The 24,915-nt window shown below is 37.9% G+C and overlaps 3 protein-coding genes across 6 annotated transcripts in view; all 3 read left to right on the top strand.

The window, feature by feature from the left end:
* The window catches only part of larp4ab (La ribonucleoprotein 4Ab), a 23,237-nt gene extending 12,262 nt beyond the window's left edge, over nt 1-10,975 (top strand). Inside the window, exons 5-17 of one of the 3 annotated variants that reach the window (XM_016271999.1) lie at nt 3,674-3,810; nt 3,893-3,996; nt 4,297-4,407; nt 4,803-4,856; nt 5,490-5,690; nt 7,036-7,139; nt 7,655-7,696; nt 8,792-8,983; nt 9,332-9,380; nt 9,490-9,666; nt 9,781-9,905; nt 10,230-10,410; nt 10,517-10,975. In XM_016271999.1, coding sequence (XP_016127485.1) covers nt 3,674-3,810; nt 3,893-3,996; nt 4,297-4,407; nt 4,803-4,856; nt 5,490-5,690; nt 7,036-7,139; nt 7,655-7,696; nt 8,792-8,983; nt 9,332-9,380; nt 9,490-9,666; nt 9,781-9,905; nt 10,230-10,410; nt 10,517-10,894 — 1,855 coding nt within the window. In that variant the 3' untranslated portion in view covers nt 10,895-10,975. The remainder of the gene's footprint in view (nt 1-3,673; nt 3,811-3,892; nt 3,997-4,296; nt 4,408-4,802; nt 4,857-5,489; nt 5,691-7,035; nt 7,140-7,654; nt 7,697-8,791; nt 8,984-9,331; nt 9,381-9,489; nt 9,667-9,780; nt 9,906-10,229; nt 10,411-10,516) is intronic. The other 2 variants (XM_016272001.1, XM_016272000.1) reach the window with 2 other exon arrangements.
* Nucleotides 10,976-14,082: 3,107 nt separating this feature from the next.
* Nucleotides 14,083-21,340, top strand: atf7b (activating transcription factor 7b). Of its 2 annotated transcripts, XM_016272002.1 has the most exons (12): nt 14,083-14,381; nt 14,747-14,822; nt 15,201-15,297; nt 16,136-16,266; nt 16,371-16,529; nt 16,626-16,780; nt 17,040-17,133; nt 18,099-18,218; nt 18,402-18,497; nt 18,720-18,908; nt 19,686-19,788; nt 19,904-21,340. In XM_016272002.1, the coding sequence occupies exons 2-12, from the start codon at nt 14,775-14,777 to the stop codon at nt 20,089-20,091; spliced, it is 1,380 nt and encodes a 459-aa protein (XP_016127488.1). In that variant the 5' UTR covers nt 14,083-14,381; nt 14,747-14,774; the 3' UTR covers nt 20,092-21,340. The 2 variants fall into 2 exon arrangements, with proteins under 2 accessions (XP_016127488.1, XP_016127489.1); XM_016272003.1 differs by lacking the exon at nt 18,402-18,497.
* Nucleotides 21,341-21,753: 413 nt separating this feature from the next.
* The window catches only part of dip2bb (disco-interacting protein 2 homolog Bb), a 47,521-nt gene continuing 44,359 nt past the window's right edge, over nt 21,754-24,915 (top strand). Inside the window, exon 1 of the mRNA XM_016272090.1 lies at nt 21,754-21,978. Coding sequence (XP_016127576.1) covers nt 21,894-21,978 — 85 coding nt within the window. The 5' untranslated portion in view covers nt 21,754-21,893. The remainder of the gene's footprint in view (nt 21,979-24,915) is intronic.

A 24,915-nucleotide genomic window follows, 5' to 3' on the forward strand; every position in this document is an offset into this window, starting at 1 on the left:
TCAGGTAATAGTCCGTGGATATAACACTATATATAAACACTATATTCACTCGTCCAAATGAAACTTGTTGAAACTTTGAATAATTCATCGTTTGTAACCGCAAATTATCATTAATATTATTTTACTATTCATTAGGCTACATTTTATAATAACCTTTTTAAAGTGCAACATAAAAGAGGCTTTTTTTTCTGGTTTGGGTTTGAGAAAAAAAATGACATCTGTCATTTTAAATTTATAAGCAAAATAACAACCGTTGGCTTGTAGCCATTGCGAAGTTAAATCACTTTTTAACCGAACAATTTACCATCCCTGAGAAGAATGTCCCAAGTCAGACTTGCCTGACGTGGGTTTCTTAGCAGTAAACTGACCATTTTCCAGTCCAAGTTGAACGTCCTTCAAGGACAGCGCATCCACACTTTGCTTTGCCATCCTTATTCTGCTCTTTCGCTCATCGACAACCAGTAGTGGACGAAGTACACAAATCAAGTACTTGAGTAAAAGTACAGATACATATAATAAAATATTACTCCAGTAAAAGTACTCCTTTTCCAATTTTACTCGAGTGAAAGTACAAAAGTACAATTTATGCACTTAAGTAAAAAAGTACTGATAGATTTATTTTGCAATTTTATATTGGCGCACATTTTTTATAATTCTACTGCTCAAAATAACTGGGATTTCCCCAAAATAACCACTAAATGGAGTCTAAAAACACCCCTGGCCAAATGCCCCCAGAGGGCATCACTTCCCACTTTGATAATTACTGTAGTTACCATGTTCTGAACATCACATCCTTTATTTTCCCCCAGATGTAATCTATCTAGGTCAGGGATGGGCAACTTTGGTCGTGACGAGGGCCAGCATTTTTTTTTTCTCCTTTATACCAAGGGGCCAGATTACTAATCCACGTCTACACACCTTTTACTCAATTTCCTTTTTATTGAAGGAAATTAAAGTATAACTAATGTAATTTGTTTTTAAAGATTTTAAGTATAACACTTGTGCAGTTATGCTAATTCAGAAGGAAAACTTTGTTGTCAGTGGACAGAAATATTACCCCGACAATCCAATGTAAACATTTCAATTGCATTGTCTGTAAATTTGCAAAAAGCAAATAAACAGCGGCCCTTTTTTTATTAGTAGCCTACAGAACATTCTGCTCGTCAGTGAACAACGGCTCTGTGTAGTTAATGCTGCTCAATGTGAAAGCACGCAGGTGATGGAGATTTACCGCTGATTAAAGAACCGGCTTTACTGATAAGATGCGCGTTAAATATCGCTTGCGATTAATCGTGCAGCCCTAATTCAAAGGGCATTAAAGTGCGCGAGATGTGAATTTATATTTGGGGATGCAACCAAATAAGAGAAAAGACCGAATAAATTGTACCGAACAATGATATGACGCGGTCAAATAGCAACCAGCGCAGAGTGAGAGGCGCGCAGTCTTTATTATGCAGCAGCACACATCAGCAGTGTGGAAGCATTTAAACTGTCAGAGAAAGACGCAAAAATCATTACAAGCACCGACAGCGAGAGACTGTTTAGTACTGCTTTGCATGTCTTCAATGAGAAGAGGAAGGGGTGATTGTTGCTGGTTACTGTATGATGATTGAAATGGCCTTAAACAATTAGTAAATAAACTGCAGAACATTGTTTTCTAATACACGCGCACATTGCATGTATTCTGACAGCGCTGCACAAACTCACAGCAGATCTGCTTGTTAACCAGGGTTCAAAGTCCAAAGCGCGAGGAAAATCTGCGCTGATACAGTTGTCCGTTGCTCAGTCACATTTTTATGAATTTTTACAAGGCATGTGACACTGTGATACGTACGACGTATTCGTAATGAGACTCATTTATAAATCTATTATCAACAAAAATAAGCATTGAGGTCTTCCTACACGTTTCCGCCAAAAAAAAAGTTGAGAAAAAGCAAGAAATCTGATCAACGTTCATAAATGTTAGTATTGTAATTTTACTGTACTGTAAAATAAAAAGACAATAATAATGATAATCATTACAACAGCTCTGTTTTAATACATTTATTATAACATTCACACATAGTGTTCAAATTAGGATCTGTAATATTTTCTAATGTTTTAAAAGAAGTCTCTTCTCAGCAAGGCTGCTTTTAATTGTACAGTAAAAGAAAAAAAAAACATGCCTGATTCAAGATGGCCAAAAATTATTATTTTACATATTAATTTTAAGTTAAATTGTGCTTTGTTGGTATAGTGTCCGCTAGAATGTTAAAAATGTTCAGTGTTAAATATTTTTAAATTGTTGTTTTGTAATTGATTTAAAAAAAAATTTTGAAAAGCAAGACAAAACAGTAAAGCACATTTTGTCTTTTTAATTTATACAATGGTGAAATTTTTTTTGGTCAAAATACATGGGGAAAAAAACTCGAACCGTGTTCATTTTAATTGTACAGTAAAAGAAAAAAAAAACATGCCTGATTCAAGATGGCCAAAAATTATTATTTTACATATTAATTTTAAGTTAAATTGTGCTTTGTTGGTATAGTGTCCGCTAGAATGTTAAAAATGTTCAGTGTTAAATATTTTTAAATTGTTGTTTTGTAATTGATTTTAAAAAAAATTTTGAAAAGCAAGACAAAACAGTAAAGCACATTTTGTCTTTTTAATTTATACAATGGTGAATTTTTTTTTTTTGTCAAAATACATGGGGAAAAAAACTCGAACCGTGTTCGGTATTCGGCCTTCAACCCAGTGTTTAATTTTGTTCGGCTTTGGCCAAGAATTTGAATGGAATTGAATTGAATTAAATTAAAGTTGAATAAACTTCAACTTTACTGTTCAATGCACTGATGTCAGACTAATTTTGGATAATAAAGTTTATTATTAAATTGTTAAATGCCCTGCCTCCATTACATATCTCTGTCACGTCATTATAAGTGTCTGATCACCACATTTGAGTGATCATTGTAAAAAAATGTGTGCGTGTTTATTTATTTATTTACCAGTAAAATGTTTGGACACACAAATGGGAAAGTGTCCAAACTTTTGACTGGTATCGTTCTATAATATACACAAAGAATATCGGCCGATATATCGATACCGGCCTTTTTTACTCCCTAGTATCGGTTTCGGCCCCAAAAAAACCATATTGGTCGGGCTCTAGTTAGGTGTAAGGGATGGGTCAACAGTGTAATTATAATTTAATTACATATGTAATTACATGCAGGTATTTTATAGATATAAGTACAATGTAAAAACATGTATTAACACCAATTACACTGTACCAAATGATTAATTTAAATTGACTGGGTATCGTCTATTAATATACACAAAAATATCGGCCGATATATCGATACCGGACTTTTTTTACTCCCTAGTATTGGTTTCGGCCCCAAAAAAACCATATTGGTCGGGCTCTAGTTAGGTGTAAGGGATGGGTCAACAGTGTAATTATAATTTAATTACATATGTAATTACATGCAGGTATTTTATAGATATAAGTACAATGTAAAAACATGTATTAACACCAATTACACTGTACCAAATGATTAATTTAAATGTAAGTACATGGTAGTTAATGCCACTTAATATAAAGTGGGACCCAAAGATTTTATCCATTGTAACTCTTATATGCACACTGACCATTCAGTGCAAGTGTTCAACATCTGTTCATTACATTTGTTTCCTACAGAGAGAATCTCTCCAAGGACCTTTACCTGATGTCTCAGATGGACAGTGATCAGTTTGTCCCTATTTGGACTATTGCAAGCATGGAGGGGGTCAAACTGCTGACTACTGATATGGACCTGATACTTGAGGTGCTACGAGGTAAAACAAACACAACCTGACCAGTTTCAATGTTTGTTCATGCCTTGCAATGCTTTAATTCCTTGTTTTCTGTCCTCCTTAGCTTCTCCCATGGTGCAGGTGGATGAGAAAGGTGAGAAGGTACGGCCAAACCACAAGCGATGCATCATCATCCTCAGAGAGGTTCCTGAGACCACGCCTGTAGAGGTGAGACCACACTTAATGGTCATCTCTTGTGGCTGTAAATGGTAGAGCTTGGTTATCATTACTGTGGTCACTTCGATGATGATCAGTATTGCACTTGGAAGGATCCAGAACCTTTGCTGCTGTTGAGAATTCATTGCCACCCCCCCCCCCTCTCACTCACTCATTCAATCTCTCAGTACAGTGGATTTTGCCCTAATGACTGTGAGATTATGAGATCTGAGGGATATCTGGCATCTTGTTCGTCAGTAGTTTTTACTTATTCTTTTGATTTGCTGGCTGATGCTTTTGTCTCTCTGTCAGGAGGTGGAGGCCCTGTTTAAAAGTGAAAAGTGTCCACAGGTTATCAGTGTGGAGTTTGCGCACAATAACAACTGGTACATCACATTCCAGTCTGACACAGATGCTCAGCAGGTATTATTGACAAACACACACAAAAGGCCTTTCTCATGGAATAGATGTCTTCATAAATAATTGGTAAAAATCATGGGAGGATGGTGTGCCACCATATTGTTTTTTTTGGACTTGTTTTAGTTTAGATCATATGATGCAAGTTAAAATTGCCTGAATTTATTTCCTGTTATATGGCTTATGACTTTCTAATCTGTATTATGTGTAACTTTGTTTGCCATTATAGTTATTTATTAAATATGGTCATATGGAAATTTAAAAAGCAGTAGTTAAAGACTTTCCCTTTGGTTTATATTAATTGCTCCATTTGAAAAAGGCAGCATTTTTGCTTTTCTATGTTGGTTTATTAAATGCAAAAGTTTTTTTCTGGATTGATTTAATGTCACATTGTTTTACAGGCCTACAGATACTTGCGTGAGGAAGTCAAAACCTTTCAGGGCAAACCAATTATGGTGAGTGTTCATTGTGCTGCCATCTCTCCTGTTAGGTCAGCTGTAATTTAAGCACCCTGAATGTGTGCATTCCTGGCCGCCACTTCAAATACAGCATGTGTCACCTTGACCACCCCGAATGCTGTCATGATTAACAGGATTCTCTGAACTACTCAACTTTGACCCTTTGTTCTTTCAACCAATCAGTGATCAGTTATCCCATTAATATGTAACCAATAGGAAAGACCCCACAGACAGTGTATAGGATTATGTAATCCACAAACCAGGCCGATTTTGCGCTGTTCAAAGTCTCTTGCTTTAACTTGTACAACAAAATGCACTTTATCTTGTGCAACCCACATCTATAAATAGTCAAACTAAAGGCATCTGTATGAGTAATGCATGAGATGCGTTTGTGCCACATGAAGGGAATCTTCTCTCAAGCGCCCTGCTGAGACACTGGTAGACGTTTATAACCGTAATTGCTGGATTGGGGAGGTGCATGTACTGTTTTATTTGTTTAGACAAATGTGAATACTGACTTATCATTTGTGGTCTCCCTTCAGTTTCACAACCGAGTGTAACCCATAATCAATGATCTTTTAGATGTTCTGGTTTTAATACAGGTGTCTCTTTGTATGTTTGTGTCGGCAGGCTCGAATCAAGGCCATAAACACGTTCTTTGCTAAGAACGGTTATGGGGCCGTTGACTCTGGGGTTTACGCCACTCCATCACAGTACTCCTCTCCAGTTTACCTGCAGCAGGTGTACCAGCCTCCACAGCAGTACCCTCTCTATAGCCTCCTGCCACAGACATGGACCCCCTCACCGACCCCTTACTTTGAAACGCCACTGGTGAGAACTTAATCTTGAAATATGTTGAAGTGTGTTAAAAATGAATCCAAGGATTCAAGTGAATCCCCCATATAATAAAATTAACACTACAACCTGTTCTAATGTGCTGATTTGGTGCTCAAGAAACATTTCTTATCACAGTTAAAATGGTGCTACATAAAATTGAGCATGTATAATGGTTTTCTCTGAATTATTAGAAACAGTATTTACTTGAAATACACATTTTTGTAACAATGTAAGAGTCTTTACTGTCACTTCATGAATTTAACACTTCCTTGCTAAAAGGTACTTTATATATATATATAAGGATTTTAAAAACACAAATGTAGCAGTTTATGAAAGATGTATATGAAACTTCCAAATTTTTTGACCCAGTGATGATAAACTTAAGCGCATAGAGGGAAGCAGGGAGTGATCAGAAGATTTTGGGAGTTCTTTTCCTCTTTTTCTGCTACTTTTATCTCGCTTTTCTTCTTTCGCTGTCTCTCCCTCCTTTAAGTCTCTGTCACTCCTGACCCAGTGAGCGTTAAGATTATGAGATCTGAGGGTCACTTTACTGTTTTCTATGGCTGAGCATTGTAGCAGTTTATTTACAGTCTTTTTAGAGTCACTTTGAAAGTGACTCATCAAATAAGCTATCTTCTATGTTAGCCTTTTATTTTGTTATCTTTGTATTGCAGTCATGAAAGCTGATGGAGTCACAGTGGGTCTCCTAGTTTGTAATCAGGGTTGTGATTGCAGGCCGAGCTGCAGGGGACTTGCTGCAGTGAAGTCAGGGCAGTTGAATAATTTTCGAATGGTTACCATGCCAACAGTTATTTGGTTCATTTAGCATATCACAATGTAAAGAGGTGCTTTGGCCATGGTTCACAAAAATGTGAATTCAGTTTGTAGTTTGAGGATGTGTGGGTTAAAGGCACTTATATGTAAGATTTTTTTGTTAAAATATCCAATAACCACTAGAATGGTGTTATATATATTTTGACTTGTGTACTTACATTATCCCAAATGTTTCGAAGAATGTTTAAATCCAGAGAAATAAGCAATTTGAACTAGGACCGTGTCCATAGTGTCATTGTGTCGCCTGCCAATGATGTCATAAGCCCTCGATTTCCCCTCGGTTTTGTTTTGTAGAAAACATGGAAACACCAAAGATGCTTTAATATGTTATGCGTTTTATTAGACTGGTGACGACCGCACCGAGTAGCAGCATAACAGAACTTTCAAATGTATGCAGTATGATAAACCGGCGCTGCTTTTTTCCCCCCACATACGCACGACCGGAAGGAGCGGAAGCGGTCATATACATTGTGGCTTTAATCTCAGCTGTTGATTCATCTTGCAGGCTCCATTTCCCAACAGCACATTTGTTAATGGCTTTGGCACAGCAGGAAACTACAAAACTGGCTCCTCTCCAATCAGCCTTACGCGCAACTACCCCCGCAACCGGTAAGATCCTGAAACCTACATTTTGTTTTAAGAATCTCTTTCTTAGTCTGTTCCTTTCCTTCTCTGCCAAAAACGTAATAGGTTGTTTCTTCAACCATGGGAACTTTATATCCCATGGGCTGGTATTTCAAATATGTTTGCAAGGTTTGGTTTTATATCGAATTCATTTGGCAGACACTTTTGTCCAAAGCGGCTTACATTTTAAGCTATACATTGCTAAAAATGAGTCCAACTCATGACCTTAGCATTGCTTAGTTCCCTGTTCTACCACTTGAGATGACATAAACATAGACAATAAACAATTCTGGTAATTGTGCAAATTTATAATACTTAAGCAAATTACAATTGTACCTCAATTATTGTGCATCCTTTCCAATTGAATTTGCTGTACGTTTTGTCCAAGTGTGAAATTTGTTGAGGTTTACCTACATTGATTTCCTCTCATGTACAGAAAGTTAGGCAGAGCTCTGTTTGACGCACTGGAGTCATAATGACTTTGTTCCTTTACTTTCTAGACTTCCACTTTATTCCAGAAAGAATGTAATCAATTCCTTCAGGTAGATATGCTCTGCTTTTACTGGAGCATTTCTTCATTTTAAATGATCATCTTTTGCATGGTCATGTACCATGCAAACTGCTTTAAAAGATTAGAATGCCAGAACTGCACTGGGGTGATTAAAATGTTTGGGCTTATGTTAGACTAACGTTATAGCTAAGGGATGGGCTGTATCACATTGCTTCAAAAACCAGAACGTTTAGTGTTATTCAACTATGAGCAAGCACTCCATAGTTATTGACCATCATGACTCAGCTGAAAGCTGCATGATGCCTTTCACAGTGAATGAATGTCAGTGCAGTGTCATCAGATCTGTCATGTGACCCTGTCCTTGCATGTATCATCTGTTGCTCTGTGTATGAGAGTTTCCTGATGGTGTCTTGGGAAGTACATGCATTATTAAAAACAATCTACATAGGGGTTTGTCTTGATATGAGATCTACAGGATAAGTTAGCCAGTGGCGCGTTTAATGACAAACGAGACATAATTTTGGCTGCAAGGAAACAAGCACAGTATTTTACACCAAGGAAGATTATGGGCAGTTGTAACAAGTACTGATCATATTTGTCATGTTAGAATAATCTTTCACTTTAGAATCAAGAACAGTCTTTTAGGTCAGTTTTTTTTTTTTTTTTTTTACTTTTTATTTGTTATTTTACCTTCTAAAGACGTTATTATATTTTCTCTACTTTATTGTGGGCTTTTTAAAAAAACTTAAGCACAATTTAAAAGAAACATTATGCAAGTTTGGAATTAGGGGCTTACACAGGCAGAATTCTATTTGCTTGTTGGTTCATCTGTTGGTTTAGTTTATATTGGTTGTTTTTCTGTGCTGCTAAATGGGAGAACATCTGCAAAATAAATGAAAATGGTGTTACTCTTCAGGAACTTCTCAAGCAAACAGGCTTTTTTTTCTTGTCACTACATATGTATATCACCTCCATTTGTGATGCTTGTTAAGCACAGCCAAAGAGACCACCCTTAAAGCCCAGCTGGACAAACTATATGTTCCACAGTTGTTTACTCAGCTTTGCTTTGGTTTTGGAGCCTCGGTTATTGTTGCATGCAGTCACCTGATTTTTGTGTTCTGTGCAGAAATCATGTAAAGCCACAGCCTCATGCTGATGTGTGTCAGCTGACAGAGACTTCGTCTGGTACCGATAGTCCCCAGCCTCCATGCACTCCTACTTCAGACACCACTGCCTCCGCCCTCACTCCGCTCTCTGAACCGCCAGCTTCCCCCAGAGAGAACCACCACTCAGACCTCGGCAACAGCAGCCGGGCCAGGTCCGTTTTTTACGTTTGTATGTGTATATATATATTTTTTTTAAGTGAATTGAACTAAGCAGCAGATTTGGTTGTTTTGACCCAGTGATGATCAACTAAGCGCATAGAGGGAAGCAGGGAGTGATAGGAAGACTTTAAGAGTTATTTTTCTTCTCTCTGATCAGTTCTCCTTCCTCTTCTTTTGCTCTCTCTCTCGCTCTCTCTCTCTCCCTCCCCTTAAAGTCTCCGTCACTCTTGTCCCAGTGAGCGGTAAGATTATGAGATCTGAGGGTCATCTGTTGAGTGTGTTCACTGAACGGTGACGGGGTTGCTGATAGGATTGTATTTAACGACTTGTGATGTGTCTAGGAGAGGAAGCTATCGTGGCATGAGGAGGAGAAGAGAAGATGAGAGAACGGTATGTCCTAAATGTTTATTACATGGCTCTCTGAAGTACTTCATTTTTATTGCCCATTCTTGCTCAATTATTTGTGCTTCTCATTTCATTTGCGTTTCATTTTTCACAGAGGCCGAATCCTGAATCAGAAGTGAAAGCTCCACCCCCTAAGTTTGACCTCGCAACCACTAACTTCCCGCCATTACCAGGAGGTGCCCCGAGTCGTCTGCCAGGTGTAACCGTGCAAACTGAGTCGGTGTTGGAAAATCGCATGGCAGATGTAGTTAAGGGCATCAGCAGGGACAAGGTAGTAAGAACTACTTCCTGTAACCATGTATTCTCGTTTACATTTGTTCTGCTTGTACACCGAGAATCTCAGATATCACTCAAGTAAAGTTACTATTTTTCTGTGTTTGTTTAGCCGGAAACAAGTAAGCAAGATGTCAGTCAAGATCCTGGAACTTGTCCAGTGGAAGCTCAATCGACTGGACCCTCTACTCCAGCGCCAAAGCTTCCTGCCACAAAACAGGACACACCTACCACTAGGTACACACATACATGTACAGTAGGATCTTCTATTTTGAAGAATTTAACAATGTGGTAAAGAATCACATTTTCATTGAATAATACTTTTACTAATACTATTATTTATCTAAGTTTAAATTAGTGAATTGTGAATTTTAATATAATAAAATATAATTAGTTGTAGTACCTATTTATTGGTTATTAATGTTGTAAATATTCAAAAAATTTACAGTTTTTGCTATACATATCAAAACAATTTGATTCAAATTTATGCACTTAAAAATATATAATTGAAACGTTGTACAAATAGAAGCAGGTTGATTCAAATCACATTTCTCTCTACAGTACGTCAAATCAAGTGAAGAGACCTGAGAAAGAGGTCCAGGTCTCCGACACACCTCCAGACCATGCGTCGGTGACTACAAAGCACGTCCAGCCCATTTCTGCCCCCAAAACTTCACGCAGCCAATCAAGCACTTCAAACACTGCATCTACACCACCTGTCCTAACAAGCACAACTGTCCAGGTAAATGCATTCATGTGCTAAATTATATATATCTTCCTGTTGCTCGTTCACATCTGAAGGTCGGAATGATGTCTGTTAACTTAAAGGTTTTTTTTAATCCCCTCAGGAGCCTCGGAAGCTGAGCTATGCGGAGGTGTGTCAGAGGCCACCCAAAGACCCTCCCCCTGCACCGGCTGCCCCACCTAGCCCCAGCCCCACCCCTTCTCCCACCACAAACCAACCACTACGTGAACTTCGCGTCAACAAAGCGGAAGGCCCAGCCTCATCCCGCTGCAGTCCTGGCGAGAAACTGGAGAAAGGAAACGAGAGTCGGACTTCCAGAGAGCAGACTGGCTACCAACGTGGTAACGGCCCCAGAGGGTCAAGTTTTAAGCTCGGAGAGCAACAGAGATGGCCTCTACAGGGTCGGCGCTCCTCTCCACAGACGGGGTACTACAGACGCAGTGGAAAAGAACAAAACATCCCACCCAGATCGCCAAAGTAATGCCTCGTATGCCCACAACACACGTGCACACTTGTGTGTATGCTTGGATACACAACTTATATATATGAAAGTAAGAGTATATAAATCTATATATATAAATATCTAAATATAAATCTACATATGAAAACTGGACTGTCGCACTGTGGTGTCGAAGAACCCTCTGCTTCCCAAATGACTGCGATATTTGGGAAGTTCCTTAAAAATACAGAAGAAATCTAGGAATTTAAAGATGGAAAAACCTCTTACACTTGAAAGGAGAAATTGTCTGTTGACTGAGAAAAACCTGTGTTGTCTGTGATTTACAGCAATTAATTGGCTTGTGAATGAGTTTTGATTTTATTTGGAGTGTTGCACTAGTGAACAACGCTGTACATTTTTTTTTTATATATATATCTCCCCCTCCCTCTCTCTCTCTCTCTCTCTCTCTCTCTCTCTCTCTCTCTAAATGGTAGTAGTACTGTTGGTGAGAAATCAAGCCAGCACATGTTCTCCATATACAACAGATCACACAAAGACAGCATGGCAACACCCCACCTGTTCCCCCCCCCCTCAGATATGACGCTTTTAAAAATGAAAGATGCACGGTGATTCATAACTGTTTTTTCTTTAATTTATTCAAACTGTGCACAAGATGAAACATAATATTGATACAAGGTTCCCACAGTCCTGGAAGACCAGGGAATTTTTAAAGTGAGATTTGGACACTAGGAAAAGTGAGTCATATCACTATTATAATTAATTCTTCAGCTATAAATTTAATATGAGTCTGATTTTTTAAAAATTATTTATAAAAATGTATTGACCTGAACATGGTGGAAACTTGTTGGTATTTGCCTTTAATTTAAATGGCTCTCAAGCAGGTATTAAGGGTTTCACATGATTTGTAAAGCGAATCAGTTGTGCACATATGCCGTTGTATTGTAATTGCTTCGTGACTGAATCAAAATTAAATTGAGGTGCCTATGGATTCCCACCCTAGTCTAAAACTGGAAGACAAGTGTGTGTACATTGTTCAGACAAAGGAAGAGGGAAATGTGTAGGTTTGAAGGACGGTGAGAATGAACAAGAAGTTTGTCATGAAGAATGGATGAAATGGTACTAGACATCCATTGAAAAAAGATTTGGAAATTGCGGTGTATATTCAAGGTGATTTTTGAGTTGGTGTGTCGTTTTGTATCATGTCGTATGGTGTCATCTGTGATGTCCAGTGTTTCTGAAGGCTGGGTCTGTCAGTAACTGAAAGATCAAGCTGCTTTATTGAAAGAATGAATAGAAATCATTTGTGTAGATGAGCAAAACCACAGTTTGTCTTCCTTTCCCTTGGGAGTGCAAGTCTTGTTAGTGTTTTCTAGTGATCAGGTTTTGTAGTGTCTACTTTTGACAATATCTGTTTTATTTTATTTTTTTATTAAGTTTTTCTCCCTCTGCTGTAGATGCTGGTGATGATAATCAGATTGGATTTTATGCTCTCAGAGTTAGTGTGCTGCTTCAGAATCGCCGTTCATGTCCAGTCTGTGATATTGAGTCGGTCTGTGTTTTTCTTTGTATGTTTGTTTAATGATAATATGTATGTGACGCTTGCGTTTATGCCTGTACATTTCAGGTATGATTACATGTAATATACCTGCTACAGCACTCATAATGTACCCGTCATCCAATCTCATGTCGACTTTGGTAAAAGAGAGGGAACTCAGGACCTCAGAGGAAATCGGTGATGTCTATGACTGCTAACTTTGTCCAATGCTTACTGCAGGATTTTTTTATTTTTATTTGTAGCCTTTTGAATTCAGTAACCACGTTAAACTGTTTAGGGGTCTTAAGTTTCAGTTAATGTATATTTGAATGTTTTAAAAAACGTTTAATCCGTGACACTGTAATGCATGATCTCTCCTCAATTTGTTTTCCCTCCCCTCCTTATCGTCTCATTCACATGCATGAATGGGCTGTGCACAGATCCAGACCAAAGTCAAATCAGCAGAGACAATCTCAGGAAGTGCTGTTAAATGCAGTAGCTCCTCCCTCACTCCTCTCATTCTGCCATGGGCAGGGCCACCGTTGAATGAGTGAGTGGTTAAAATCATGATTGTTGATTAGTGAGTTGAACAATGTGTTTTAGTTTTATGAAACTTTGTGTGTAGAACCTTATAAAGGTGTCCTATGAAAAAATTCTCAAAATCCCCTACTTTCTATTTGACCGTTTCAGACGAAAGGATGGAGGGAAAGTTCATGCATCAGTTTTATTTTGTTTTAAATTGTCTGTTTCTTTAACTTTCTTCAGTGTGGCTTTCTTGCCCTAACGTGTGTTATTAGTTTGAGATGTTTTCAAATTTTTGTTTTCTATATTTGGCAATATTATCCTTGGGCACAAATTATTTCAAACTGTGCCACTAAAATTAAAAAAAAAAAAAAATCAGTGGACCTGGTTTTCTTTTTTTATTCTTTTATCTGAATTAATGGATTTGATTCATAACTGGTTGGTGAAATGAAATGTATTATGTTTTGTTGCTAATCTCATAACCTGTGTAGGCTGTAAGCTTTTTAGACATGAAATGGTGCAGTTACGAGTAGCAAGTCTTTAGCCAAAAAAAGAAAAAGTATTGTCCTTTTTTCTTTTTAATTATATAGGGGGGTAGACATAGCAACTGCTGAGTGAAGTGTTTTGGATGATATTGTAGAGGTTCAATGAAGAAAAAAAAATGCTAAAGGAAACGAAAGAAAAAAAATAAATGATAAAATGATTTTAATCAGTGTTTGATTTTTATTCTTGAACAACCTATAGAAAATGCTTTAAAAAAAATTGTTTAATAGCAATTTCTTTTAATTAACCAAATATTAAATGGTCCTAAGTGTTTCAACACACTTAAACAAAAGTAATACATTCTTTGTATTATAAAACCCTTGTGACTTTCTTTGCCTGTCAAGTTGCAAGTATGCTACCACGTAATTGCGTCATCTTGTGGTCACTGATTTGTCAACTTTTTGATAATAATAATATCAGTGTGTGTTGTTTTACTTGTTATAAAACAGCCTTATAGAACCTTAAATATTTCTACAACATTTTACTTTACATATTTTACTAACGTTTTTGCATGTGTTGGTAAAGCTGCCATGCCATCACGTCGTAAATATAGCTACAATATATTTTAATTGTAACATTAAAATAATTTTACGTTTTGGTTCACTTCAAATGCTTCGACTGTCAGTTCATTGATTCAGTCAGATTCGTGGACGAAACATTCGGACTGGTTTTGTGAACCAGTTCAACCAAAAGATCCGACTCAAAAGAACGATTCTTTCACGAATCGGACATCGCTAAGTAAGAACCTTTTAAACGAAACACAGCGCGCCAGGAGTTACGACGAATCTTCAGACACGTTATCGTTTCGTTATAACGGTTGTTACGACTTTATTGCATACTAGTGTGGAGTAATTTTATTGTATAGATAATTCTGGAATGGCTGACAGAAGAAACGCATGCTAGCTAGCGGTATGTGTTGGTGTGATAAAGCTATTGGGTTGAAGCGGGTTTAATTTAGCGGAAATGTTCTTTAAACAGGGATGATCTCAGACAATAGTCAAATGAAAGCGTCTTATCATGTAATCATCATGCACATTATACAGTCAGTTGAACCCAGCAGGCCTCTCGGCTGCAATGAAGTCTGGATACCTGTCATCTGTCAAGAGACTGTACAACATTTCAAATGCAAAGTTTGGCAGGAATTATTTTAAATGGGGGGTTTATGGTCAGATGACTGTTTAAACAATTGAGATGATACGAACAGAATTGAGGTTTTTAAAAAGTCTGGGGTCTCATAAGATAAATCATAACTATTCTTTCTGGATGGTGTTTAGAAGTGACACAGGAAGTAGTTGATCTAAAATGGGAGACGATCGACCTTTTGTCTGCACTGCCCTGGGCTGTGGACAGGTAAGAGCTATTTTCTTGCATTATTACTCTTAAATTCTCCTTTTTATTCCGGTCATGTCCTTCTGCATAAGGTGTATAATAAAGTATAAGGATCCTTTATGGCCCTTAATCTTGGGGCCAGAAACAGATCGTTGCCCCAAACTTTTATTCTAAAATCACACCAGCTGTTTTAATCCCTGCTTCCACTGAGCAACTGTAAGAGGCTACCATAGCACTGCATAACTGGATAACAAGCCATCATCAAAACAACAGATGGCCTGATATCATCCACTACTTCTCTGTTTCTAGCTTCCATCTGATTTGAATTAGGATGAGACGCAAATTGACTGAAAACTTTGCAGCGGGTTAATGCATGTGTCTCTGTTTCTCTCATATCAGAGGTTCACCAATGAGGACCATTTGGCAGTGCACAAACATAAGCATGAGATGACGCTGAAGTTCGGACAAGCTAGAACAGACACAGTTATCATAGCAGGTTTGTGTCCCCACATAGATGAATTTGTCATTGAGTGCTTATGTTAAGGCCTGTTTACACCAAGAACGATAATAATGGGTGTATTATAAGCACACACTAAAATTTTAAATGTTTGAGATCTTTAAAGTCAGGTAGATTCTGATTGGCTTTCAGTTTTGTATCAAAAAATCATTCTGGAAGTGATTCCAACAATATAGTCCCTTTGTGTCATAACAGATAAGGCAGAATCACCTTTCCTAATAATGCGCTAATTAGCAAGTTTCACGATGAATAAAGTAAATAAAGTAAATAGTAAAGTAAAGTCTCTCTGAGAGCAGCTCGGAAGAGAGGGGCGGGGCCAGCAGAGCTCATTAACATTTAAAGCAACATGGACTATAATGGCTTGATAAAAACAGAGCTGATTTTGACAGGTTTAAAAAGGTGTTTTTTACACTAACATTGAGAAATTTTAACAAGTGTTATAGACTTTTCATTAAGACCCTAAAGAATCATATCAACTTGTGCAAAATGAGCATCCGATGACCCCTTTAACTATACTTGTGAGGGCCAAATGTCCTCACTTATACAGTATAGTGAAATAATATGACAACCCACTAGTGAAGACATTGTACTGGACCTCATTAGTTAAAAAGGTTTATGAGTTGACCAGAGCATGTTTTGATGTAAATCTAGTGTTTTGCACATGTTTCTGTGAGGGGTAGGTTTGGGGGGGGGGTAGAAAATATAATTAACCTGATATAAAATCAATGGAAGTCCATGCAATGTCTTCACCAATAGTCGAAACAAACGTGTGTGTGTGTGTGTGTGTGTGTGCGTGTGTGTGTGTGTGTGTGTGCAGATCAGACACCTACTCCCACCCGATTTCTTAAGAATTGTGAGGAGGTGGGTTTGTTTAGTGAGCTGGCTGGCTCCTTTGAGCAAGATCTCCGCAAAACACAGGAGGAGGAGGAGAGGAGAATTAAGGGCACGGTAAGATTTCAAATAAGGAAAGTGTAAAATATTCAAAGGTTATCAACTTATATGCTCTGTTTGACACAGTTTTTTAAATGAATTTGATATCTTGAACCTCAAAGCTTCCAGCTCTACAGACACCTACAGAGGTTAAAGAGAGGGAGGGGCCTCTTGAGATCGACTCCTCCCCTCCGGACAGCCCAGACTCTGCCTCCAGCATGACAAACAGCAAAGATGCTGTTGCAATGTCAAAAGAGCCTATTGCTATGAGGAAAGCCAAGGTGAATTTAAATTTGGGGCTAGATTGATTACAGTATTTAAAAAAAAAAATTTCTCAAGTGCTGCATATAAAATTGTCATGTATCTGAATTTTACAGGATGTTCCTCCACGAACTGCAGCAAGTTCCACCCCTACACCAACCATAGTGCGCCCAGGCTCACTCCCACTTCACCAAGGATTCGACGCCATGAACCCAACTCAGCCCTCTCCCACCTCTGTTATCACCAGAACCCCTCCGTCAAACAGACTCAGGTACAAACACTAGTGCAGAGGGCACTTCATGTCAAAAAGCCTTTTTTATGCATTGTAGGTGTTGATCCAACCAAATGAAATCACAAGCCTGACTTTGTGATAGGTTGTGTTCATCCTCAGCAGTGAAGCAGATTCACTCCTCCGAGTTGAAACTGCTTTTTTTAATTGGATGAGTCATTTCGGTGTTGTTCACACCTCTGCTTCCTCACCCTGCATGAGGAAAAATGTCCTAAAATAGTACCTCTATGACTCTTTTCAGTTCGCCGTCTGGTTCTTTTCCCATGCTGATGCAGCTTCCAAATGGTCAGACTGTTCCTCTGCTGCCCAGTCCAGGGCAGACTTCAGTCATATCGGTATGGATTTTATTTGTAGTAATATTACAATTAGTATTAGTCTTATTAGTGCTGGTGCTTTAAGGAAGTTGAATTAAATGACACACATTTTTGGAAAGGATTTTATCAAGCTGAAATTGTGCAGTACAGTTAACAACTCTCTGAGAATTTGCTTCCTTAAATTAATTCCTTTTAAATCATTGCCACTACAGCCAAGAAATTTTTTTTTTGTGTCAAATGTATTGGCTTTATTTAATAAAAGGTTGTAGTTATAATTTTATAGTATTTATTCCTATTTTGAATTGACTTTTGTTTGATATTGTCACTTTTCTTAGTTTTTTATATTTAAATTTTTTCAGTTTTAGTAATTGTAGAATTTAATTTAGAATTTATTTAATCTTATTTTATTTTTAATTCGTAGCCAGGATAACATTTTTACATTTCTAACATTTATAATATGTATTCATCAAATATTTATATTACATCTCTAACAGTAGTTAACAGTAAGTTATTTAGCTCAAATATTTGTGGAATATCTGTTACCCTTATGGAGGAATGTGTGTTCTTGCACTCTGTGTTGTTTTTAACAGTTTTTTTCCAACTTCTTGCACCATCAGCATGTCAAGTTAAAAATAGTTAAAAATTTATGCATTCCACTGCACTCTGTACAGCTGTTTTTTAATGCAAGAATACATCTAATGTGTTGAACATAAAATCAGTCGTTTTAATTATACAGATGGCCTTAAAGACAACTGACTAAATTAATATGAAAATATATTGTACATCTGCACTTGTGAAAACCTCCCACAGACATATATCATTCTTAAATCAAAACAGTAGCAATTACTATTACCTTTACAGTATCTGTGATGACATTTTCAGCAGTATGACCCTCAAAACAAGCTCACATCTGTTTTGTATTTGTGTCTATGCTTTGTGTTTATAGTATGGTAAGCTTGTGTTGTTATGTGTATATATATATATAGCTTGCCAGATCATCAAACCCAGTGCCCAATATCCCAGGGATTCCAGGCCCTCCTATTGGTGGGAGCAGCAGTGGCTCCTCCTCTCCGTCTGGATACAGTACACACTCTGATGCCAAGACGGTGAGAATGCGCGCACATACACCCACGCTAGCACACGCAGTGTTTACTTGGGTATAAATGCTTAACAATGGGCTTATTATGTAACGATTAACTAACTAAAAAATGTAACACTCAGGTTTTGAGCATTAAATTACATGTTGTGGTGTTTCCTTGTGTTTGTGTATGGGATCTGTCTCCATCTAGAGGCTAAAAGCAGCACTTTCTCAGCAGAGTCCTAGTGGACCAGCACCAATACAAAAAACAGATCAGACTGAGACACCATCACCTGCTCAACCACAGGTGCTCACAGACATCTCATGCCTGTGTTACATATATGCTAGTATTTGCCTGTTCTTTTGAATAGGGTTTGTGACATAAATAAATAGTTAAATTAATAGGTTAAATGGGATATCTTCTAGTAAATAAGCTCAACTAAAGCATTATATATCAGTATACACTATTTTACTGTTGTCATATGCTTGCGTTCTCAATGTATTTGACAGCTCAAGCAATATTTTTCAGGTGTCCCCTGCGCCACCAAAAGGAGGCCGCAGACGACGAGGAGCAGATATTGAGCCGGATGAGCGCAGGCGCCGTTTTCTTGAGCGGAACAGAGCTGCTGCTTCCCGTTGCCGGCAAAAACGGAAAGTGTGGGTCAGTGCCCTGGAGAAGCGCGCTGAGGAGTTAGCTACTGCTAACGTCACGCTCACTGTGAGTCAGACGGACAGGGTGAAAAGATACAGGAAATAAAGTGATTTTGATTAATTGTGCATAATGTTGTTGAAATTTTCGCTACTGTTTGGGGTCAGTAAGGTTTTTTTTAAAAAGTACTTTTATTCAACAAGGATGCTTGAAATTGGTCAGAAGTGACAGTAAAGAATTTTACATTCTTAAAAAAAAATCAATTTCAAATAAATGCTGTTCTTTTGATTTTTCTATTCATACAAGAATCCTGAAAAAAAGGTATCACGGTTTCCACAACAGTATTAAGCGGCATAACTGTTTTCAACATTGATGATAATAATAATAATAAATGTTTCTTGAGCACTAAATCAGCATATTAGAATGATTTCTGAAGGATCATGTGACACTGAAGACTGGAGTAATGGCTGCTGAAAATTCCGCTTTGCCATTACAGAAATACATTACATTTTAAAATATATTCAAATATTAAACAGATATTTTAAATTCTAATTTAATTATACTTTACAATTTCACTATTTTCAGAATTGGTGAGATCTCTTAAAAAACATTACAAAATCTTACTAACCCCAAATTGTGGTACAGTATATTTGTATTTTTGATCATGCCGTTGTTTGAGCCAATGTTGCTGTGTCCAGCTGGTCAGACACTTTTTGGGGGAATACACTTATTAATGGCTTTCTTCTTATTGTATCTGCATATTAAGCAGACATGGAATATCCAAAAATGACCTTCATGCACTTTGATAAGACCTTCTTGACACAGTCGTGTAAATGTGCTTGACAGAGTGAAGTTTCCCTGTTGAGGACTGAGGTGACACATCTGAAGGAGCTGCTGTTGGCCCATAAGGACTGCCCTGTTACTGCCATGCAGAAAAAAGCATATCTCGGTAGATCATCTGTTAATCATCATCATTCTCCTCCCACAGGTCCAACATATTTTCTTTATTTGTCCGAAATGCCTTATACGTAACATTCATCCTTCCCCCGTTTCTCTCCCTTCAGCTGCAGGAGTGGATGAGAGTTCAGTGGCGGCGTTGGTGATGCCCGTGTCGGTACCGGCTCCGGTGTCGGTTAACGGTCTGAGCGTGCGTGCGGCAGAGGCTGTTGCTGTTTTAGCGGGAATGGGCTCGGGCCAGTGGAGTAACACAGCTGGAGATGCTTCCTCCCAATCGCAGCCCACATCCAGATGATGAGCATGTTGTTCAGCCAATGGGAACTAAATATACTTTCAAAGGAGCGAATCGCCCTTTTCCCCTCAAAACTGTCAGTCCTGGTGTGTTTGTAAATGCTCTCATGTGACAAATGGGAACCAATGTTACCACGCTCTGACCACACCCTGCTCACCCGTAGCCTATCACAGACCCTCCCCGGGCTAAGTAGTGACATCATAGGACGCCCCTGTCAGACTGCACAGACTCGGAAGCACTGCAGTGGAAATTAAGTCTCTTCTGTCATCTCTATAAAATACACCTTTACATATACTTGTATAGATCTTCTCACTAATGCATTGAGTTGATATTTGTCTTGTTTGCAGACATTTTTAATTATTTTGCTTTGTATTCAATGGTTTTTCTAATATAATGATTCGTTGCATGATTCTGGCCACAGTAGAAAGATGATTACTACACTATGCAGATAAGTTTAACACCTTTTTTCTCAGTCTCTCTAGGTGACGCTATCTCACACATACTTGCTTTTTCCATTTCTCGCTCTTCCTCTCTGTCTTAATTTTATTGTGATTTCTAAATTAATTTCTCTCAGGTCCGTGCTTCTGTGGCTGTTTTGGTGAAGATCGTGTCTCTCACATTAGCGTAACCTGGTGCTGCAGAATGAACTCGCAAAAGCTTAAGAATGCAGAGAAAATATATTTTTATATTTGAATATCGTTATTGGTTTGTCTGCATTTTGCAATATATATATATATATATATAGGGTATCTGTGGGTAGCGTAACCACGTGGACATGTTTTAGATCAGTAATGATTATGATATGCTCTGCTGAATTATAGGTATCTTTAACCAAAATACATAAATCCTTTTGCATTAGAGGTTAGACGCCAAAATTGAAGTGCATCTGGTCTCATAACAGGGAACACGCGCACAAAAACTCACGCGTAATGACTTGTGCTTGCGTTTTGTGAATGTACAGTAGTTAACTAACCCGGCTATGAATGTGAAGTCTCGTTTCAAAATGGTTGAAATGCTTTTGAATAAGTGATTGGATGGTGTTATAGAAATAAAACATTATTTATTTCTTGGGGCCCGAAAGACTCACACTTGGCCACCCTGAATCTGGTGCGCATAACTAACACATAACTTATTGAGTTGTATTCCATTAAACAGTTCATGCCTGATCACTTTTTTTTAATGGGATAATGTGTTAATTTAAGCATGGCGTTTATATCAAAACTGTTGCAGTTTTTTTAAAATTCAGCTTTGAATATCTGTTTGTTTTTGTTTTTTAGATAGAAGCTCATTTCTACATAAAAAAATCATGCAGTGATAAATCATGCCTTTGATATAAAAGTAAAGAATATGAGATACAGAGTCATAATTATAAGATACAAAGTCAAAATTAATGCATAAAAAGCCATTGTGACAAAATTGAAACTTAAAAAAATAAAATGTAAAGTTTTTGAATGACGTAAAAACATTACAGACTAACTAAAGTTGAAAAAGTGAAAAAGCATAATAGGACCCCTTTAACCATTGAAGTGTTTGAATTCAAGATACTGCATTAGATAAAGATTCCCTCTCACCACACCAGAGGGAGCAAAATCGCCGCGGCTTCAGACACGGGCTCAGACTCCTCATCCCGAGCGCTGGTCACGTGACTCTTCCCATCGGCTGGGATTTCTCTCTCGGCATGGCGGAGATGATGGAGCTTGGTCTGGTGTCTAATACCATTTGTTTTTCACTGTGAGGAGGACACTGGCATTTTTATTGTCGGTAAACCGTTCTGCGCAGTTCTTCCCCCCCGGTTTCGGCCCATAATGGCGGAGCACGGTGTGGATGTGTCCGCTCTCCCCCAAGAGGTCCGGGAGCAGCTCGCTGAGCTGGACCTGGAGCTGTCGGAGGGTAAGCCTTTAAACAACAACGGCTCTTCCTTCCTTGTTTCAATGCGTGCATTTATATGTACTAATTGACAGGCTCAGTCTTGCATCCTCAATAAGAGCATCCACACACACAGGTTCCGGCCTTTTATTGTTTTAATAGCTGAATAATGTGTTATGACAATATTAACACATTTGTATGAATAGTAACAGTTGTCACTATCAAAATAGTGCTGTAAAATATGATGGAATTGGATATGTTACCATGCTAATGGCATGTACAGTATACAGTATAATTCTCCCTCTCTAGGGCTGTGCATTTACTTCTTATTTTACTTCTGAAAAGTGACATATTTTAAAGATATTCAATAACAAATTTGAGATTTTTTTTTAGAAATCTATCTTTTGTACAGAAATCTTAATTTGAATTAGGCTTAATATTTTTCTAAATATCCTTACAAATAAAATATACATACATTTATAAAATATGTTTTGCAACATTTCTCCTGGGCCAGCAGGAAAAAAACATGGTTATTATTATTGAGCCCTGTAAATTATACAAATAGTTTTAAATTGTAATAAAAATATCCTTACACATAATATACATATGATAAAAAGTCCTTAAAATAAAATAATAATAAATCAAAATATCCTTGCAAATAATATGTATTTGGGATGCACGATATTATCGGACTGATATCGGAATCGGCCGATAATGGCTTTAAATGTAAATATCAGCATCCCCCGATATGAAAAATTATGCTGATATGTCTTTCCGATAAGAGGAATACATTACCTCACATTTGCTCAGGGTGTGCTAGCGATTAGATCACATCAGCAGTGTGACTTATTTTTGAAGCAAAGTTTTGTCTGAATGATGATTAGATTCACTAGATGATTGATTAGTTTTGGATCGCTGCATTTAAACTGAGAATACACGTGCAGAATGATGCGTTCTGTGTGTGATAGAGTAAACAGCAATAGCACGTGCAGCGGCAGCGGCAGCGGCAGCTGCCCCCGGGTCCCAACGCCCGTTCGGTAAGTAGTTTTAATCTGTAGGGGGCACTGTTGGCCTACTTCTAATCAAATTAAAAGTAAAATAGCCTACACAAATAACATTTAGACTGTGTTTTTGATTAAATAAAGCAGCAATTGATGTAATAAAATAATGAGTATGTTTTGATTTAAAGGTCAGAAGCTGTAGCTTACATGAAAAAAAAATCACATACATGACACTTGTAAATTAAATAATTTTATATATATATTGATTTATTCATGAATGTGTAATACGTTTTATTTTTAAAACAAATCATAAGCTCTAAAAGATTTTCAGAATTTTTACAACTCTTTTGCTTTAGACCATCTACAAATGTTAAATCTTAAAATAAAATGTTAGGGATAACACTGCATCTTCCTGGGGGAAAAATGCAGCGATTGATATATAGTTTATTTTCAAAGCTTCAATGTACTGTCAAAAAACCTTAATTATTGTTGATTTAATTCTAATAAATAAGTTCTTGTTAAAAACTAACCAAAATGTAAAATATTTTGCTTAGAATTTCTGCACAGGAGAGACTTGGTGTTGTTTCCAAACAAAAGGAAATATATCGGTATCGGCCAAAATGAGTTGAAAAAATCGGCATATCGGACATTGGCAAAAATCCAATATCGTGCATCCCTAATATGTATACATTTTAAAAAAACATTTAAGAAACATTTCTCTTCATGGGCCAGCAGACAAAACATTCTTTTTGTCAAGCCCTGTAAATTATACAAATACTAGGCTTTATACAAATAGGCTTAATATTAAATACAAAATATCCTTGCATATAATATGCATACATTTAAAATATGTTGCTAAAATTGCTACATTTCTACTGGGCCAGCTGAAAAAACTTTCTTATGGTCGAGTCCTGTAAATTATACAAATATGCTTAATATTTCATTTAAAAAAATGAAGAGTTTGGTTCCAAAAAGCGATAAGCGCCATTTAAAAGAAAAATTGTATTGTATCTGGTCGGTATTGAAAAGTTCATTTTTAATTTTACGCAAAATGCGATATCCGCCGAGTTATTCTGTCATGTTTTCGCCCTTTCTTTCCAAACCGCGACAAACGCCAGTCTCCCTTCTCTGCAGAATGCGATATATCCACTCAACCAATCACAGCGCACCATTCCACGCACTCTAGACAAGGGGTTTTCAACCTGTGGGGCGAGCCCCCCCAGGGGGGCGCCAGCACCTGTCAAGGGGGGCGCGAGCATCAGTTAATTCAGAGACGTTCCCTTTGAGAATTTATGAATATGAGTTAACAAATCTTTAGCCATCCACTAGGGGGCAATCTGACTCCCACTGCTAGTCGACAGTTAGAGCAGAGTTGGCTCGAGTATCAGTCACGCTCAGTGTTGCCAAGTCCGCTGGTATATGTTTACAGTACACAAGCCACGGTTAAGACAGCTGACTCCACTGTGATGTGACGCTGTCTCTCTCTCTCTCGCTCGCTCTCTCTCTCGCTCTCTCTCTCGCGCTCTCTCGCTCTTTCTCGCACACACACACACACACACACACACACACACACACACAATGTCAGTCCCGCTCAGTGTTGCCAAGTCCACTGGTATATGTTTACAGTACACAAGCCACGGTTAAGACAGCTGACTCCACTGTGATGTGACGCTGTCTCTCTCTCTCTCTCTCGCTCTCTCTCGCTCGCTCTCGCTCTCTCTCTCGCGCTCTCTCACTCTCTCTCGCGCTCTCTCTCTCTCTCTCTCTCGCTCGGTCACTTACACACACACACACACACACACACACAATGCGCAAAACTCCACATTTGAACAGCCAATAGCAAATACTTAAACTAAGATTGTCAGATTGTCATAGCAAAGTCAGAATTGCCTCCTCTCCTAGGTTCACAAAACGGTCGTCCATAAAATGCATTGCTGTTCTGTTGTAAGTAATCTCAAAG

Source organism: Sinocyclocheilus grahami, unplaced genomic scaffold (genome assembly GCF_001515645.1).
Source record: "Sinocyclocheilus grahami isolate Dianchi unplaced genomic scaffold, SAMN03320097.WGS_v1.1 scaffold67.1, whole genome shotgun sequence".
Classification (NCBI taxonomy): domain Eukaryota; kingdom Metazoa; phylum Chordata; class Actinopteri; order Cypriniformes; family Cyprinidae; genus Sinocyclocheilus; species Sinocyclocheilus grahami.